Source organism: Gopherus flavomarginatus, chromosome 3 (assembly GCF_025201925.1).
Source record: "Gopherus flavomarginatus isolate rGopFla2 chromosome 3, rGopFla2.mat.asm, whole genome shotgun sequence".
In the NCBI taxonomy this organism is placed as follows: domain Eukaryota; kingdom Metazoa; phylum Chordata; order Testudines; family Testudinidae; genus Gopherus; species Gopherus flavomarginatus.
The window spans coordinates 197,853,466-197,872,486 of record NC_066619.1 but is presented as its reverse complement, the minus strand read 5'-3'; the positions used below and the strand labels follow the sequence as shown (position 1 = coordinate 197,872,486).

Here is a 19,021-nt window from a genome sequence, read left to right as displayed (position 1 = left end):
GAGATGGCGTGGGACTGCGTGGCCCTTTTATATATCATTGGCTGCACAATGGGGCACTGATGCAGAACCAGTAGGCACCACTTCTCTGGAAGATTCTTGTAACCCACTGGTGCTATGGGCAGGAAAGGTGCAGATGACAAAAATGTAAATATGCATAGACAACATTTTCAAAGAATACTTGTGAATAATCTTTATTTTTCAAGGCTACAGCTTTGTTTTTAGAATCCTTTTTTAATAAGCAAATTGTAATTCTGTTTAGCTCAGCTAAGGATCCCCTGGTAATTTAAACAGTTGTTTTGTCAATGCACACATCACTTTGTAACAGGTATTGGTAATGTAAGAATGAAAACATTTATACAAGAAGAATAAAAGTCAATCAAGCAGATAATTGACCAATTTATCAATCTTAGCAGACACTTTTTTCTGATAACATTGTGGCAGCTCTGGTAAATTTACTTCTGATTGCTTAAGGGGACAGATTCTATATGGTGTGAACAATACATAACAGCAGCCCCTTCAAATGAATGGGTAAAGGAGCAGGTAATCAGGCTGTGCAATTTTGGTTCCTAGATTGGCCTTTTGGCAATGGTGTGTCCATAGGTGCTGGAACTAGGGCTGCTGAGGGTGCAGCAGAGCACTTCTGGTTTGAAGTGGTTTCCATCATGTACAGGATTTACAGTTTTGTTCAATGGCTTTCTGCACCCCCACTATAAAAATTGTTCCAGCACTGCTGGGTGTGTCCTTTGAGGAAAATTTAAAATGATCCTGCTCTGCTCAGTTAATAACTCCAGTGCTTTACTGCCTTTTCCAATAGTCTTTCAGGCTTTCAGTGGCTGTCAAAATTATTGTGATAACTGAAGTGCGTTTGGTAGACCTTGATAATAAGTTGCAGTTATGATCAGAGAACTCTTAGCTTCATTGCAAAGTGTTTGTGTGCAACAAGGCATGCTTACATACTTTTCTTACTTTTAGTCAGTCCTTTGTGCTATCTGAACTGACACTCATAACTTCCTCTTGTCCACCCGCTTTTTCAACTGGAAGGGAGACTGCAATCTAGTTGTCTTGACGACCCTGGCAGGTTTAAATGACTGGCTGCACTCAAATAAGTTGCGTGCATCGAGGTGCATTGAAGTTTTAATAATCTATAACCTAAACAAATCACTTTAGTCTTGGCTGTTTTAAATTGCCCAGTACATAGAAGTATGCTTAGTCCTACTTTTGGCTGTAGGACCTGAAGGTGTGGCAAGGATTGCAATACATTTCTGGTGATGGAAGATGCACTTTGTTTCAAGACGCAGTGAAAACAGCTTTTTGTGCACCCATTTATGGAGCATTGGCAAGACTCTAATTTAGATGAGTCAGGGACAATTGAAGGCACTGAGAGAGAAGGCAGGAGGTTCTGGAGAGTAAGATTTTGGTGAAATCAATAGTAGAAATATAGATATTGTGCAAAATGATTGGACCACCAGTTTTTATCTGATGTGGCTATTCAGTTAAGTCAGGATTAGAAGGCAAGAGGTTCTTGCTTTTTTATTAAAATCAGAACTTAGAAGACACATTTTGCATAAATAGCACGTAGACTAAACACTCCTCTCCAGTCTCTTCTCAGAAGGTCCATTTCTCGTGAATGGCCACTCCATAAAAACTAAGCTACATAGGAACTCTCCCTCTTCAATTGTCATTTCTCACAGCCTTGACAGGAAGGAAGACTATAGTAACCTTAAGATAGATGCCTTGATCTATCCCGTTGGCAGATACATCCTCCAAAACATGTGTTAGGCTTAGGGAGTGAGCATGACAACGCCACAGTACCATTTACAAAAATGGCTTACAGATTTTTTAAAAACAGGAGGGAAACGTTGCTATTATTACTTGGGCTGTTCAAGGCAGGGGCCTACCTGTCACCGTTCTTTCCTCTTCAAAACTGTGGATGATCCATTTTTCTGAGCCCTCTGACTCAGACTGCTATATTTAAGTCTTGTCTGGTCTCATGAGCATTCCTCATTTAAATCTCTGAGCTCCTTCCTCCCTCCCTCCAGTGCATTGTCCTTCAGGGGATAAAAGAAATCTCTAAGAACAAAGGTCATTGTTCCATCCCTTTACTCTCACATACCCTAAGCATGTGGTGTGGTTCTCCCCATTTCCTCAAATAGAAGTATCCCCTAACTAGATTTCACATTCCACAAGCCTTAGATAAAACTGCATGTTGCTTTGCTGGTCGACACTATGGTGATACCTTCACTAGACCCTATTTTCGTCATTTGCTGTGTCTAGGGAGGACAACGTACTGATAGCACCATGGGATCTTCTTTGAACAAATTTGTGGTTATGACTTGTCTATAGGCTAGGGTCTCTGAGATGGCAGACCATTCCTTAGAATCTGGCCATTGTGCAAGGTTCTGATCCATTTGAAAGGTGGCTGCCAGGTAACTGAATCTGCCATCTGCAGATAGCCATATTCAGCTCTCCTGTATTTCTGCTCAAAATGCACCAATCTGGACTTTGGTTCTGTGACTAATGTGAAACTTTTTAATGTGAACTTCATTAATGAGCAGCTAAAGTTCTTTCAGTATCCACAGGGCCAAATTCTTGTTCAAAAATGTCCCCAATCCATTGCAGGTCCCTCAGGGGCAAGCAGGAAGGATCATTCACTTGGCCATCACTTAAACAATTTGACTCAGAACAGACACTGCGAAGATCTTGTATAGGCTGCAGATGTCAACATCATATATCTAGGGATCCTTTTGGATACAGAACCAGCTTTTCCAGATGGCTACCTAGACTGGTGTACAGGTCAATACCCATATTGATGTGCTCTATGGGGGAGCTTAAATGGTTTTTCCCAGACAACTTCTGTTAGTAGCAAGACTCCAGTTTCTCCTCCTTCCCCAAATGGAAACAGATGACAAGGCTTTCTTGTGTGCTAGAGATGGCAGAAGTGTTGAGATGGCAGCTGACGTTATTTGCATTTCAGGAAAGCCAGCTTCTCTGCCAACCCTGGGATCTGACACTTCCTGTTTGGAACAACTTGTCACTGTAGAAAGATGTTCAGAAGATGTCAAAGCAAACCCCCTTCCTCCCCAAAAAAGTAAACAATATTTTGTGTAACTCAAGAGAATCGAATCAAATTTAAAAGTTCTCTTTTCCTAGTAGCCAAAGGAAGGTGAAGATTTCAATGGTCCACCTGAGCGCCTTGTTGTGTAAATATATCTGCCATTTTAAGTGTACAGTGAGGAATGTGGTGCATTGCCACTTCAGCATGGAGAGACCATCAGGAGAGAATCCATGTCCTCAAGTACGGTCACCTTCCAGACAACTTCATGGGCCAGGTGGACCATCAAATCACTAGTGCTGACTGCAGTTTCATTGGGAAGTATAGGAGTAGTAATTGATCTCCCTCATTTGGTGAGCTTCATCGGGCTTCATCAAAATCTCTATTTGACAGCTTGGCTAATTTAAGGGGACTCAGCGAAAACCCAGGCCCTTGGTAAAGGGCTTCCTAGTCATTTAGTCTCAGGTTCGAAAAAGGTCTAGGTGGTTGATGCCAGCAAAGGTATTTGGATCCCAGTCACAGTTGATCTCTCTCTTCATATAAACAAGGTGAACTCTTTTGATCTATTAATGTACAGACAGGTTAGCTCTCTCAGGTAGGCATGTTCCTTTAAAGGTAAGTCAGTGAGGTAGCCATCTGGTGGCAAGGTTGTAAAAGGTGTGTCCCAATCTAAATATCTATTATGGGATGTTACTTCATAGGGCCTTAGTTATCGTTCAGCGAAGTTGGCTACTGTAGTTTACTCATTTCCCATTAAACCTAAAAGCATGAGATACCATGAGAGATGTTGTCGGAGAAGTGGAATTTTTTGTTGCATTTTAGGTCTATGAACTGCTCCTCTGTGTAGTTGGTTGACCTCAGCAGTACTAAGGGAAGTTTATTTCCTTTTGACTTTCTCAAAAAGGAGATACGGTCTTTTTCTCATTTTATAAACATCAGCTATCATTGTCCAGTCTATCAGGTGGATAGTGGTCTAAGCAGGTATTGGTAGCACTTTCTGTAGCCTGCTCTTGTACGACGTGCTATATCCTCAAAATAGTCTCCTTTGAAAATATTCTTATGGCATCTGACTGATCTCAGAGTGTTCTGATTAAAAAAGTTCTATCGTAGAGTATTCAACCTAGTGGTTTCTTTGAGGTTGATAATGACAATTTAAACAAAGAATGGAAATAAAGCTGCTGTGTCTTTCCTTAAAATTGGGGTGTGTTTTTTCTCTTTGGGGAAATCGTTTATTTTAGAAGACATGGAGATGAAATATAGTCTCTCTCCCAGGGCTTTTCTTGCTATCTAATTGTGTTTATATTTGTACATATTTTAAATATGGGGAGGAAAGACAAGAATGTAGGAGCAGTTGTTTTCTGTCTTTTTCCTGTTACAACTGTGCTATTCTCTAGGTCAGTCTGCAATGGAGACATTTCATGTTAAACCCCTGATTAGCAGGGCCGGTGTTTCCATTTAGGCAACCTAGGCGATCGCCTAAGGCACCAGGATTTGGGAGGGCGGCAGACTGCTCCGGTGGACCTCCCACAGGGACGCCTGCGGCAGGTCCACCGGAGCCGCAGGACCAGCGGACCGTCTGCAGGGACACCTGCGGCAGGTCCAACGGAGCCGCGGGACCAGCGAGCTGGCCCTGCGCCTAGGGCACCAAAAACCCTCGTGCCGCTCCTACTGGTTAGGGTACCAGCCACATTGATAAATCATTTTGTGATGAGGCCAGGAGTTAAATGGTCCTTAGATGAATCATCAGTGAACCAAAAGTTCCACTGAGAGAAGAAACAGACTTCTGTGCTTCTTACCTATTATAGGTCACCAATATCATGAGGGAACTATGGGGGATGGTGTGCACTCCAGCATTCATGTGCTGTTTATGCAACTGGGTCTTTTCAGTTTTATTTGGTGCTGTGAATGTAATACAGAAGCTAAGGCAGGCCTTTATTAAAATCATGATTTTTCTTCAGCATCCCTGTGGGAAAATCAACATTCTACTGCTCTGAATGTATAGTCTATTCCGAGACTACTGTAAATGCCATTCTGTGGAGGGGAGTTTCTGGAACTTCAGTGAGGAAGGTATCGCCCACTCCATAGCAGTATCTGCAAGATTGGTACAGTCCAGTCAGTGTAGAAACCTGTAAAAGTTCCCCAGCTCCCAAAACTGCCTACTGGCTTTTATTATTCTAACTGGTCAAAAGGCAGCCTTTGTCAGCATTTCAGATGATAAAAAGTTGGTAGGCAGTTTTTTGAGCTGGGTTGGACAACTTTTATAGGATTCCATAAAATTAACTTCCCAGGTATTTTTTATCATGCAGTTGCACAACTACTATTCTTTAGCCCTCTGGTTGCTGACTTTCTATCGCACCTTGGTGTGAAATTAACAAAGATTCATGTGGAGTTGAGAGCCAAAGGCACACAGATAAAAATGACGCAAAATTAGCATGTGATCTTTTGGGGGAGGGAAGGGTTTGAGTTAACTTACCTGCAAATACATAATTTGTATTTACATTGTGAAGATATGTATTGTCTTAGGAAAGCTGAGATATCCATTATTTTCTTCCATTTATTTCCAATAGGGTTGCCAGATGTCTGGTTTTCAATTGTAACACCCAATTTAAAAGGGACCCTGGCGGTTCCAGTCAGCACCACTGACCGGACCGTTAAAAGTCCGGTTGGAGGGGTTGGCAGGCTCCCTACCTGGCTCCACACAGCTGCCAGGAAGGGCGACATGTCCCTGCAGCTGTAGGCGCAGGGGCGGCCAGGGAGGCTCCACGTGCTGCTCCCCACCCTGAGCGCTGGCTCTGCAACTCCCACTGGCCAGGAACAGCATCCTGAACCCTGCATTTCTGGCCCCAGCCAGAGCCCGCACCCCAACCACTTTCCCCAGCCCAGTGAAAATGGGCGAGTGCGTGAGGGTAGATGAGAGCGAATGACAGAAGGAGGGGGGAGTGAGTGAGCAGGGGCAGGGACTCAGAGAAGGGGCAGGGGCCGGGCAAGGGTGTTTGGTGTTTTGTGTGATTTGAAAGTTGGCAGTCCTAATTTTCAGGTTTGTATTAAATTCTGAGATACAATTTCCTTGTTTATTGATACAGTGCCCACTGAATGTGCTGTTTACAAGCACTGCTTTGAGTTTCTCTCCTCTCATTTCATGCTGGATTCCCTCCAATCTGGTTTCTATCCTCTCCACTCCACTGACACTGTTCTGTCCAAGGTTTCCAGTGACTTTTTACTGGCTAAATTTCAAGCTCTCTGCTCCTTCATCCTTAGCCCCTGGCTGCATTTGACACTGATTGACAGTACTTGCCTTCTCAAAATCCTGACCTTCCTTGTCTTCCATGACACCATGTTCTCCTGATTCCATTTCTTTTCCTTTCCCTCTCTCCTTAGTTTTCCTCCCAGATCATCTTCAAGCTGATAATTTGGAAGTCATCTTGAGTGCTTCCTTTTTTCTAACTGTCTAGGTTTTCCCATTCTGCCTCTAACGTTTTTGCGTTCCAGCAGTTGATTTAGGGTAGATGTGTCCAAGGCATAACTGACTGGTTTTTTTTCAGTTTTCAGAAACAAGTCTTCTTTTTTTTTTAATTGAAGCTTGTGTAATTCCACAGCAAATTCTAATGTGCTGATACTTTTAAATAAAAAGTACCCATAGGGTACAATCATAAAATATAATTTTGTAAGAACATAAGAATGGCCATAATGGGTCAGACCAAAGGTCCATCTAGCCCAGTATCCTGTCTACCAACAGTGGCCTATGCCAGGTGCTCCAGGGAATGAACAGAACAGGTAATCATCAAGTGATCCATCCCCTGTCGCCCATTCCCAGCTTCTGGCAGACAGAGGCTAGGGACACCATCCCTACTCATCCTGGCTAATAGTCATTGATGCACCTTTCCTCCATGAACATATCTAATTTTTTTTTTTAACTCTCTCCATGAACTTGTCTAGTCATTATTTCTGGTCATTAGGATTTGCCTTTGAATCTGATTTCCCCTCAAAGTAGAGTGTCACTGTATTTTTTACAAGATGAATAAGTTAGTAAAGAGGGTTTGGCACTTTTACTGTTGCACATATTTGGGGTTCTATCGAAATATGCCTCATACTGAGCTAAATCAGTGGCAACAATTGTCGAAGTATTTGGATTTTTAACACTGTTAGCAAGTTTAGGATGTACTTTTGAGTGGCTCATTTTTGTCCTCTAATGGTGTAATCCTGAGACACGCTGAGCACTTACAACTTCCACTGGTGTCAAATATTGACAAACAATTCAAGGACCAATCCTACAAATGCTCTGTGTGTACAGAGCTCCCATGGGAGTCAGCAAAGAAGAATCTTTACAGGATCAGCCCCTTAATCTTTGACAAGGAGAGAAACTTGAATGATTGTTGGATAGTTTACCTAAAGTTAGTTCTGCTCCAACTGAAGTTAATGAGAATTTGGCCCAAAATTTAATGTAACATATCCATTTGCAAAGTCCAGGCGATTTATACCCCCAAGACCAGAACTTAATTTTCTAATTAAAAATAGTTCAATACCAACTCTTGTGCTCATAAATATCCCTACAGTAATAACGTATAGCGTGTATATGATAGAGACGGAAAAATTCAGTAAGGAAATATATTTTCCTTCCAAGTATTCCAGGACTCATCATAAGCAGTGAGTCAGATGTGATTATGAAAAAATCTTGTGTCTTTTCAAATGGTGCTGTGCAAATTGTCCAACACAAACTCAAAATACAGCCAGAGTTTGTTGATAGACTCCCTGAGGATAGCATAGTTCAAGCAGGCCATCTCCAACTGCCCAATGACATCCTGGATTCTGGGGCGGGAATTATGATTTGATTTGAAACTGTAGGAAAGTTGGTGGGTTCAAGTGCGTTACTTTGAGTTTTCAGGTTTGCTTGAGCTCAGAGGGGCATGAATCCATATGAACGAAACTCCTCCCAAACATGCATCTGCCCCCCTGTGATACAAAACCATCAGGCTTCAAAGTGCTTCTTTAAAACCAAAACACTAATGTTTAAAAGGAAGTTGAACTCTGTTCACGGTAGGATTTGGATGCCAGCTCTCAACATTAGCTTTAACGTAAGGAGGACTTGATGCTGCAGAGACTGAGGGAAGTACTGAGAAGTGGAGAACTAGAACAGTGTCAGCAGTTAGAAGAGATCCGGTTTCAGTGCACTGAAGGAGCTGATGGGTAAAAAATCCTAGTTGGTGTTGAGGGTAGAGATGCTGGGGAAGAACTAACTTTCCACAGTCAGAGACAAGTTTGGGATCTGGAGGCAGCCACATTGCAGTAGTTCAAGTAGAGTGAAACAGGTGGAGGAATTCTCGCTGCTCCAGCCAAATAGGAAGTGCTCATTGCAACACACCTGAGGCAGAGGGGGAGTTCCCCTTTAGTATAGGAAGGAGTGCTGCACTCCCTTCTGGTCTCCCCTCACTTGAATCTCTGCAGGTGTGTCTTCCTAATGGGTGGAGTCAATGGAGAATGTGTTTGTGACGTTGCACTCCATATGATTTTATGAAAATATGCTAATGAGTGTGAATATAATGTAACTGGCTTATGCTGCATGCAGAAGGTCTCTTGTAAGGTATCATTACAAAGCTTATAATCTACTGAGTGTGATCATCCTATTTGTATAAATGTACCACTCTTGTATCTGAAACTAGAAATATGAAATATAACTCTGAGATCCTATTGTAATTATGCCATTAATGGTGGTTTGGAATCTTGATGGCTCCCATCAACTAGGACAATTGACTGTAGACGGCTCTGTTTACTTGCAAGCCTTCTTGTGAATCAGGCTGAGAAGAATGAAGGCTTGGGGTCTCACAAGACGTGACCATGTCACCTGGTACTGAAATCAACCTTAAACCTGGGGCTTTTCCATTTAGAAGGAGGGCTGGGGACCCAAAGAGACAAAAGATTCCCACCTTATGCCAAAGCTATATAAAGGAGTGGAACAGAACAAAAGGGGCAGCAGTCATGAGAAATCCCCTCGCTACCGCCTGAGCTGGAACAAGGACTGTACCAGGGAAAAGAATTGGACCCAGACTAGGAAGGCGTCCAGTCTGTGAAAGCAGCTTATTGAAACATCTCTGAGGGTGAGATTTTATCCGTATTCAGTTTTCTACTGTCTTAGGCTTAGACTTGCGTGTTTAATTTTATTTTGTTTAGTAAGTTACTTTGTTCTGTCTGTTATTACTTGGAACCACTCAAATCCTACTTTTTGTATCTAATTACTTTATACTTATTAATTAACCGAGAGTATGTATTAATACCTGAGGGAGCAAACAGCTGTGCATATCGCTCTATCAATGTTATAGAGGGAGAACAGTTTATGAGTTTACCCTGTATAAGCTTTATACAGGGTAAAACGGATTTATTTGAGGTTTGGACCCCATTGGAGCTGGGTATCTGAGAGTTGGAGACAGGAGCACTTCTTAAGCTGTTTTCAGTTAAGCCTGCGGCTTGTGGGGGATGTGATTCAGACTTGGGTCTGAGTTTGCAGCAGGCAAGCGTGTCTGGCTCAAACAAGGCAGGGTACTGAAGTCCCAAGCTGGCAGAGAGAACAGGCTCAGAGGTAGTCTCAGCACGTCAGGTAGGAGTCCCAAGGGGGTTTCTGTGATCCAACCCATCGCAATGTGTGCTGGGTGGAAGAGGGGGTAATACTTCAGGAGTTGCTCTTTACTCCATTTCTCTCATTCACTGTCATCTCAGACACACATAGTACAACTGTTGCTAGCCCTGAAAGGCTTCATTATGGTTCTGTGATGACAGATACAGGTCCTTCCCTATCCCTTTTTGTTTTAAATAAGGGACTCTGACTTGGACAATCCTGTACGTGCTGGTGTCCCATTTCTCAGACATTGCAAATTTTCTCTGACAAGTGAAAACTAAAGAGGAGGGTTGGATTGTGAAAATTTATTCAAGGCATTCATCTCTGTGGTTAGGAAAAAAAAAGTCATAAGTGAGAAGGAAGAGTTGTGTTACAGATTGGTAAGATGTGTTATTTAATTCATATTGTAAAAGGCTGGTTGTAACTAGGAAATATAGGGTCTGTAACAAAAATAGAGGAACATAATAGGGAGAAAATTACATTTTTACACAAAGGCACAGATTTCTCTCAGTCATAAGATAATTATATGGCCACCATCACTGGAATCTAAGTGCATCCCAACATATTTGTGAAGTTGTGAAGAACTATTAGCCCTATCTTACAGATGGGAAACTGAGGCACAGAGAGACTTTGACTTGCCCAATGTCACGCAGGACACGTATGATAGAGCAGGGACTTGAAGCAATGGCTTCCACAACCTAGGCTGGAACTTTAATGGCTGACTAGCGTCATTCATCTCTATACATATCTACAGGGTATTGGCCCTGCCATACACCTTTTCCTTAATCCTGATGATTCATTCATTTTTCAGAGACCCATTCTAACCTTTTATTTGATCCTAGATAATGTCAAAATAATTGTATATGATATTTTTAATTAAAAAGTTTCTGGACTTCTCTCACTTTAAAGCATGGGCTAAGTTATTATTGTCTGTAGTATCCTCTCCAAATTTTGGTGAAATTTTCCCAGGAAAGGTTATTGAGAGAACAACTGAATATGAAGACATCTGTCTTCATACATTTTTCTATGGCAAGTTTTATTTAAATATTTGTTGGCTGAGGCTGCATGTGTGGATGAAAGGTGCAATATAGTGCTAAATGTTGATTATTAGTCATCAGTTGCTATCTAAAGTTTTTCAGCTCGTTGGAAATGAATAAGGAATATGGGAATATACAGTATGTACCATAAAATCGTAATAGCAGTGTCCATATTTAAAAAAAAAATCCTTTTGTTGATTTGCTGTAGTATGATTCCTATGACTCTTTCATACTGTGGGGCATTCAGTCTAAAAGCAAGATATGTGAGAAAGGTATCTGGCAAGAGAAGATAACATAAATTTAATTCTAACATTGCTATTGTTCTTGACTATATTCTGATTGGCCAGCTAGATGGACAAAAATCTTTAGTCACATCTATCTCTCTCTGAATAACCGTTGTGAAGAAGAGCAATCCAGGGTCACCACACTTTAAACACTGCCAGTCAACTCTGGGGAGAGAGACTAGATATGCTGGAATCACCTGTCAGGAAGAAATGTGGCTAACTGTAAGAAGGAAACACTTTTCAAGATAAAACAAAATGCCATTTAGTATATTCTTTGTTTTAACTTTTAGCTCTTCTGTAAGATTTTTTGTTAAGGCATGTCTCCATTGCAAGAAAATTTGTATGTTACGTTTCCGCTCTAAATAGGTGGCGAGGTCAATACCTTAGCTTGCAGTTCAAGGGTTACTGCTCTCACTATTCAGAAAAGAAACATCATGTATTACAGCAACAAATTTTCATTTCCCCCCCCGCCCCCAAAATAGTGCACAGTGCAGAATGGACTAAGATTAAAGTAACTGTAGGCAACTACTTTTAATATCAGTGATTCAACACCTGGTCTGTCTTTTGAAGACATCTCTGCACTAAGCTTATAGAGTTTTGGGTACAGTCTATAATATTCAATGAGTCAAATACATCACTGCTTTAACATCACTGAAATTATAAGATTTTGAGAAATTAGCGGCCTATGTTGGTTTAAATAATAGCACTATAAAAATGATGCCCATGCTCTGGTCATGCAAATACATTACTGCAATTATACAATTACACTGACTTAGCAAGTTTTTAAGGACTTACTGATAACAAGTCCATCATGTTTTCATTTTTATCCTACTGTTTTCTTTTTTTATTCCACTCTTTCATTCTTTCTGTTTTTTTGGACAGCTACTTCTTCTGACTAGTCCAGATGCCAAACGAAAGCACTTGAGACAAATGTTTAGTAACTGTTCAAAATGCTCCTGCTTTAGGGTTCACCTGATGCAATTGTCTCTAGCATTCATTAGAATCTTGTTGAGGTGAGACGAGAACTAGAGGTATTAAGAGAACTTCACACACTTAGCATTAAGGACACGTTAATATTTTGGAAATAAACTTCTTGTTCTTGGTATCCCACAGATGGTACTAGACAGGAGGAAGTGGAAGGTGAACTTAGTGAAGAAGAACACTGGTTTGGAAACTCTTCAGAGACCCCATCGGAAGCATCATATGGAGAAGTCCAGGAAAACTTCAAGTTGTCTCTTGAGGATAGAATCCAGGCGCAGTCCACTTCCCCGGATACTTCTCTGGGAAGTGCAACTCCTAGCAGCAACACGCTGGAGCTGATAGCTATTGACAATGAGGCTTTAAGAGACACATTACAGAGCAAAGAACGCCTTTCTCCTGATGTGTCATCTTTGTGTGAAGATGAATCTCCTGGCCCAAATAAGCCACTGAGCAGTAACCTGAGAAGGCTTCTGGAGGCCGGTTCTCTCAAGCTGGACACTGCTGTTACAGTCAATGGCAAGGTCGAGTCCCCTGTAAATGTTGGTTCAAATCTCTCCTTTTCTCCACCTTCTCATCATGCCCAGCAGCTAAGTGTTCTTGCCAGAAAGCTTGCTGAGAAACAGGAACAAAATGACCAATACAATGCAAGTAATCGGTTTATATGGAATCAAGGTAAGTGGTTGCCAGACTCAAGCACCACCTGTGGTTTGTCCCCAGATTCAGCTATCCTGAAATTGAAAGCCGCAGCCAATGCAGTTCTTCAGGACAAATCACTTTCAAGGACTGAAGATACTATAAGATTTGAATCCTTTTCTTCGCCTTTTAATTCTCAGTCTGCCAGCTCAACCTTAGCGGCTTTATCAAAGAAAGTTAGCGAAAGAAGCATGACTCCTGGGCAGGACCACCCACCTCCAGCCAGTTCTTTCCTTTCCCTGGCCTCAATGACTTCCTCAGCTGCCCTACTCAAGGAGGTGGCTGCAAGGGCTGCAGGCAGCCTGTTGGCTGAGAAGAAAAAGTCACTAGTTGCAGAGGATCCCCTGCAGCTTTCAGAGATGAAGCAAGAGAAAGTAACTCCACCACAGTCTTTGGAATTATTGCTACTTCCAGTCCCTAAAGGAAGAATTTCTAAGCCCACTAATACAGGTACGGACCCTTATCTTAACCATCAAGTAAGGCATGTTTGTTTTGCTCTAGATTTATTCAACTCTTCTTCCCTGGTCTGCTTTGTATTGTTTCCACCTATTATGAAAATAAGAACAGAATAAACAAAAGGATAGCTTTTAAACTGCCATTTGAAGATCAAACCATCACAAATGTTTCCATATTTGAAAGGTAATGAGTGTACAGTTCAATACATTTTTTTTTTTATTCCATACAAATGTATTTTTTCCTCACCAAGTTCAGAATAGGTCCACACAAGAAATATTTAATGGGGAAGATCAAAGAATCCCTGTCAGGGAGCTCATGGTATCAGGGAACATGTACAAAATCAGTGCTTTTGAAATATTGGACAAGGGAGAATTTTCCCTCCTGCTGTCTCTGTCACAAATGGACTTTTGTATAATCGCTTACTATCCTGTCCTAATTTACCGGAGTATATTATTATGTTGCCACTTTTTATTAAAATTTTCTGCAGAAGCACGAACAAATCTCTCATGTTCATTCTTTCACAATTCTTTGTCATAAGAAATAGAAGAAAATGAACTGCTTTTTCCTAATTCTGCTCCACAAAACCCACTTTATACTTCTTGGCCAACCCCCTCCCTCTTCCTTCCCTAGTTCTGTCAGCATTCTAAGATACAGGCCTATTGCGAACTGTACTGCTAACAAAAGAAATCAGGAAAGAATGTGGGGAATTGCATTATTTCAATTATCAAAATAAGCAATATTTTCTTATATACATACTGACATTTCTTTTTTAAAAAATTGTATGCATCACATGTTCGTGTTTCCATGGACATCTCCACGGAATTTAGGTGTTAACTTGCTAACAGTGATACTCTGATCAATAGGATGAGGAAGCTGGTCAAAAGCCTTCACAAGATAAAAGGCTTGGGTGTTAGTTTGTTAGGGATTATCTACGTGGCAAAGTTTTAGCGGTATCGTTAAACTGATATAGCTTTTTGGACACTTTTGTTCCTGCATAAAAGAGGTTTTTTTCAGATAAGTTTATGTTGCTTCGGAAGGGGTTTATGTTAAATTATACTAGTGTAAATGTATTGGTTTAAATTCACACCTTAATGTTACACTGGTATAACTTTCTCACGCAGACGAGCCTTTAAAGAGTAGGGATAGCAAGGATTCAGTTACGTTTAATATAATACACCATTCTAAAAATATTCTTAATATCTGTTTATTTACTGCATGTGCAAAAGGCTTTCACATGATTTGTTACTTGATAAGGAAGAGTAATGCAGAAGAGAAATGTTTTTATTGTAGTAAAATCCAACTTCTATATGTTTGGCTAGCTAATTGTGGAATCTTATCTGTACACCTTGGAAAAGAGAAGTGCAGTCTAAGTGTATACGCAGTGCTGGCAATTCATAATCTGGCTCTGATGCAGTGAAATCTCTAGCGTCTACTCTGCTTAAAACACAGGAATGCTGAAAGGCCGTAATGGGAGCATGATACCTCAGGGCCTTGGTAACCATGAAACAATCATTTTCCTTTGTTTTATATATAAAAATATGATCAGTTTATATGTACTGGGCCTTCACCAACCTCAGTTGGCATCTAAACAAACTTTATCATGATATTTTAATAACAAAGATTTTTGTTGAATTTTAGCTCCCTTTCTGACATGTTCATTAGTTTTTCACTTGAAAGGAATTAACCGAATGAAAATAAGAGACCAAGAAAAGCTATGAGGTAGGGTATTTGGATTTTGAAGGAATTTGGTTCTCTGTAATCATTCTTTCTGCTGTAGAAACGTACAACTTACAGAAAGAGGTCACTGTTGTGTGATTTTTGAGAAGTAGACATTACAGTACTCCTCTAAAATATTGAGTTGGGCACTTGATCATGTGTATTTGCTATGAAAATAAATGTCACACATTCTTTTGATTCTTTTTGCAGCCATGGTTTTATGGAAGTAATTCTTTTTGCAGCCACGTTTTTATGGCACTGAAACCATAATATAATATTTCATTTTATAAAGTTTTTTGTCTGTTTGTGTGGGCCTTCTCTTGAGGACATGCTTGTTTTGCCAGTAAAATAAACATTTTCCCTGAAGGCACTGATTGGAAGATTTTCCCATATATTTTATAGTTGAAGAAAGTCTGCTTCCAGTTATTATGAGTCAGCTTCTTTCATCAGCAATGAAGATAGCCATGATAGGCAATGATCACTGAGATCATTTACTAGATATTGGAAAAAATAAGGAGGCAGTAAAGGGGGAAATATGTTTGTTTAAATTTTTTTTTTAAAAAAAAAGGCGCTCTTAACAGGCCTACAGCATGCATTAAGCTCTGAGTTCATAAACTTTTTTTAGTATATAAAGAGCAATAGCACATCAGATTGTGGTCTTGTCAGATCTCACGTGCTAACCTTAGTTAGGCCTGATCATTACTTGGATGGGAGATGCTCAGTAAAGCTCAAGGAGGTTCAGGAAGAGACTGAAGTGGCACTCCCTAAATCGCTGTACCAGTGGTGTTATGAAACATTTTAAAGTTGGTATTGCTGTCTTTTGGATGAAATGTAAAATGAAGTCCTGACCTACGTTCCCTCTAAAGTGCGCGCATGCGCAGCCACGCAGGAGGCCACCAAGGACCGTGTACTTAGTAGAGGCACACAGTGCACACTGCACTCAAAGGCATGGCCACAGGTGGGCCTGGAAGATGGCAGTGGGAAATAGGGGGTATGTGGAGGCAGTGGGGTGAGGTGGAGGGTGGTAATGGGGGAGCTTGGGGCATGCGGGGCTGTGGCAAGGCCAGACACCTCTCCCTCCCTCCCAGCTGCGGGGCTGCTGCGGCGGGACTAGACACCTTCCCCGGGCCTGCTGCGGCGGGGTGAGGCGCCTCTTCCCCCCTGGGGCTGCTGTTAGGGGAGAGGGATGTGGGGAGTCCTCTCCCCCCACTGCACTCCTGGGGCAGCCTGCACCTCAAACCCCTCATCCCCAGCCCCACCCCAGAGCCCGCACCCCAAGCCGGAGCCCTCACTCCTTGCACTCCAACCTTCTGCCCCACCCCTGAGCCCCCTCCCACATACTCTGAAACCTTCAGCCCCACCCCCACTGCACATAACAAAATTCATTCCATGCATGGATGGGAAAAATTAGAGGGAACATTGGCCCTGACTGCCTGTTTAAGATCCCATGCCACTTTTGCAAGAATGTGAGTGTTAGCCCCTATGCCTGGATCAAATTCCCATTTGAGTAATAAACACTTTGCGTGGAACACATACAACATTCTTCCTGATTTTCAGTTGGATTCAGTGAGTCTGATACTCCTCTCATAGCAGTTTTACAGTCATGTAGCTCCATAGAATGAATTGGAGTTGTTCCTAATTTTACATCAGTATAAGTGAGAGGCAACACAGACCTGGTATTCTTTGCTTATGCTAAAGCATTATGTAGTAGTATAAGCAACTCTTGTGTTCCACCCCAGCGATGGCTGCATTGTTGTGGTGAATCACACAATTCCTGTATATTGGGAATTCTCACTGTTATCAGTGGAGCTGTACTCGCTCACTCCAGTTCTGGGTTTGGCCTAAAGCAATGTGCAAAATTGCTGGTAAGCCACCTTGTTTATAGACCTATTATTAATGGGTTAGAAAATAGGTGACAGAACTTGCTACATTTATTTCTGATTCACTTCTGATGATAACCAGTTGCTGAAAAGGAGACATGATAGAAGGAAATGACTTGAATAAAAAATGCTACTAATATATATTTCTGTAGTTTGTCTCTTACCTTCTATAAAGAAATAAGGAAAGACCATGAAAAAAGTGAAACACTAGCAATTATAGTGTTGGTTTCCATTGACTTTTCAAAGATGCAATGACGGAGCAATTTAATAATATATTGAGCGTTATAGAAATTCTACTCATGAAGTGTTCTGAAGCTGCCAAACACACATTGAAAATGTACTCTTTCTCTCAGGCTTGTTGATTAGGTCAGAAGGGCTGCGTAATCAGACGAATTATATTTTTGTCTCCTACTAGCTAGTAGGAATTATACTGAAACATATTACAAAATCATTCTGGAGGTTTTATTGGTTGGTTTCCAATCACAGGAAATGTTAAATTTCATGAATTCTTGCAGGCAGAAAATAGCTGATGAATACATTATCTAATGACCTGAAATAGTCTGGAAATAATTCGAAATAGCAGGATAGACACTACTAACTTCTGGATTTTCAGAAATAATCAAACTGCCTTTTAGCAATCACAAAATTATCTTCTAGTTCAACGACAACACTACAAACTTCCTCCTCATGGGCAGAGGCATTTGTAGTGAGATGTCAGAATGTTTTATTGTGTCACGTCAACAACAAAGAACTCCCTTCCCCTTAGCCTGGTGATTATTCCATATTTAGTAGATAAATTATATTTGCTTGACAAACACAAACATCTTTCCTGAGCTTTGGTTGCCATTCCCTCTTACAATGGACGATACTGTGCAAAATAGTGTCCAAATGTCTAGAAAAAGGCAGTAGGTTTAATGCACTGGCAACCAGAGAGACAGGATAGAAGAAGAAAAAAATCCCAAGACCCTAAGACACCTGATGACTGAAGTGGCAGCAGCATCTGCTGAGCCATAAGTAAACAAGTTCAACAGCAGGGATTCTGAAATCAGTCCGTTCTGACATACTTCAGGCCAAGTTTATGACGCCAGTATGGTTTTTGGTTAAGAAGTGTGAAGAATTCTGTATTTAATATCTTCTGTTTTCATTATCTATCAAATAATGTTTTTGAGACTTTAACTTGATGAATGAATCTTAAATTACAGATGTCAAGAGGGAATTTAACTAGATTAGGGAGGTTTGAATATGGAAGAAGAGGAACTGAAACCTTTGGTGGGTGTTGGTGTTTAACCAGTACTGTGTCTGTCTTTGCAGATGAAAATCTAAAGTTGTAAAATGATATTTGGGTATGTTTATGAGGGGAAAGTTTTCTACCAGTGGCTGTAAAGGATCTTCTCTTTTTCTTTTCTCCCTCCACTAAGCCTCAGAAGAAGAAGGAGGAAAACCCTTTCAGTGTCCAATCTGTGGGTTGGTTATAAAGAGGAAGAGTTACTGGAAACGACACATGGTGATTCATACAGGTTTAAAAAGTCATCAGTGCCCACTCTGTCCATTTCGCTGTGCACGCAAGGACAATCTCAAATCACACATGAAGGTAAGGGCAGTGTTTACTGACAATGAAGAGACTGGCTCAGTGAGCAAAAATATATAGAAAAGAAACTATCTGGTTAAAAATCACATAATTTTTTTTTAAATTGATTTCCGTACCTGTGCTACTAATAACATGTTGTTAAAAAGGAAAGCACAAAAAGTTTTAGATTTTTAAAATTTCAATTTGTTTGCCTTTTGGATTTGGTATAATTAAACAGTGAAAACAGTCTAGTCAGTTTCACCTTCTGGCTCTCCTGTATGGGCACTACAATGCTGTAAAGTTTGGTTTGCAGGCATTTCAGGGGAATGTTCAAAACCGAAACAATAACTGTTTTCACTGTAATATGCTTTTGTAAAGAATGTTTTTATTAACTTTAGGTTTTATTTATTATACACAATTTATATTTCAAGCCTAACCTACCTGAAGGTTAAATGTCCATGTTAAACTGGCAAAAATGAACAAATACAACAAAGAAACTTAATGGAAAGGCAGTAAAGTGTTGCAGGGGTTAAAGAATATGGTATGATGGTTCTCGTGTACCATAATGTGTGCTTCGATGCATGGACACCGGTGAAGTGAAGATGGGCTTTGGCTCATCCAGTCTCTATACAGGGCTGGTGCAAGGATGTTTTGTGCCCTAGGCGAAACTTCCACCTTGCGCCCTCTCCTGTCCCCCTCCCTCCGCCCTGAGGCACCTCCCCTGCGGCAGCTACCCACCCTCCACCCT

General features: G+C 41.0%; 1 protein-coding gene across 5 annotated transcripts in view; it reads left to right on the top strand.

The window, feature by feature from the left end:
• The window catches only part of ZNF827 (zinc finger protein 827), a 135,402-nt gene that overhangs the window by 12,051 nt on the left and 104,330 nt on the right, over positions 1-19,021 (top strand). For 4 of the 5 annotated variants that reach the window (XM_050946225.1, XM_050946224.1, XM_050946222.1 and 1 more), the window contains exons 2-3: positions 12,094-13,104; positions 18,125-18,297. In XM_050946225.1, the coding sequence (XP_050802182.1) occupies positions 12,094-13,104; positions 18,125-18,297 (1,184 nt within the window). The remainder of the gene's footprint in view (positions 1-12,093; positions 13,105-18,124; positions 18,298-19,021) is intronic. The other variant, XM_050946223.1, reaches the window with a different exon arrangement.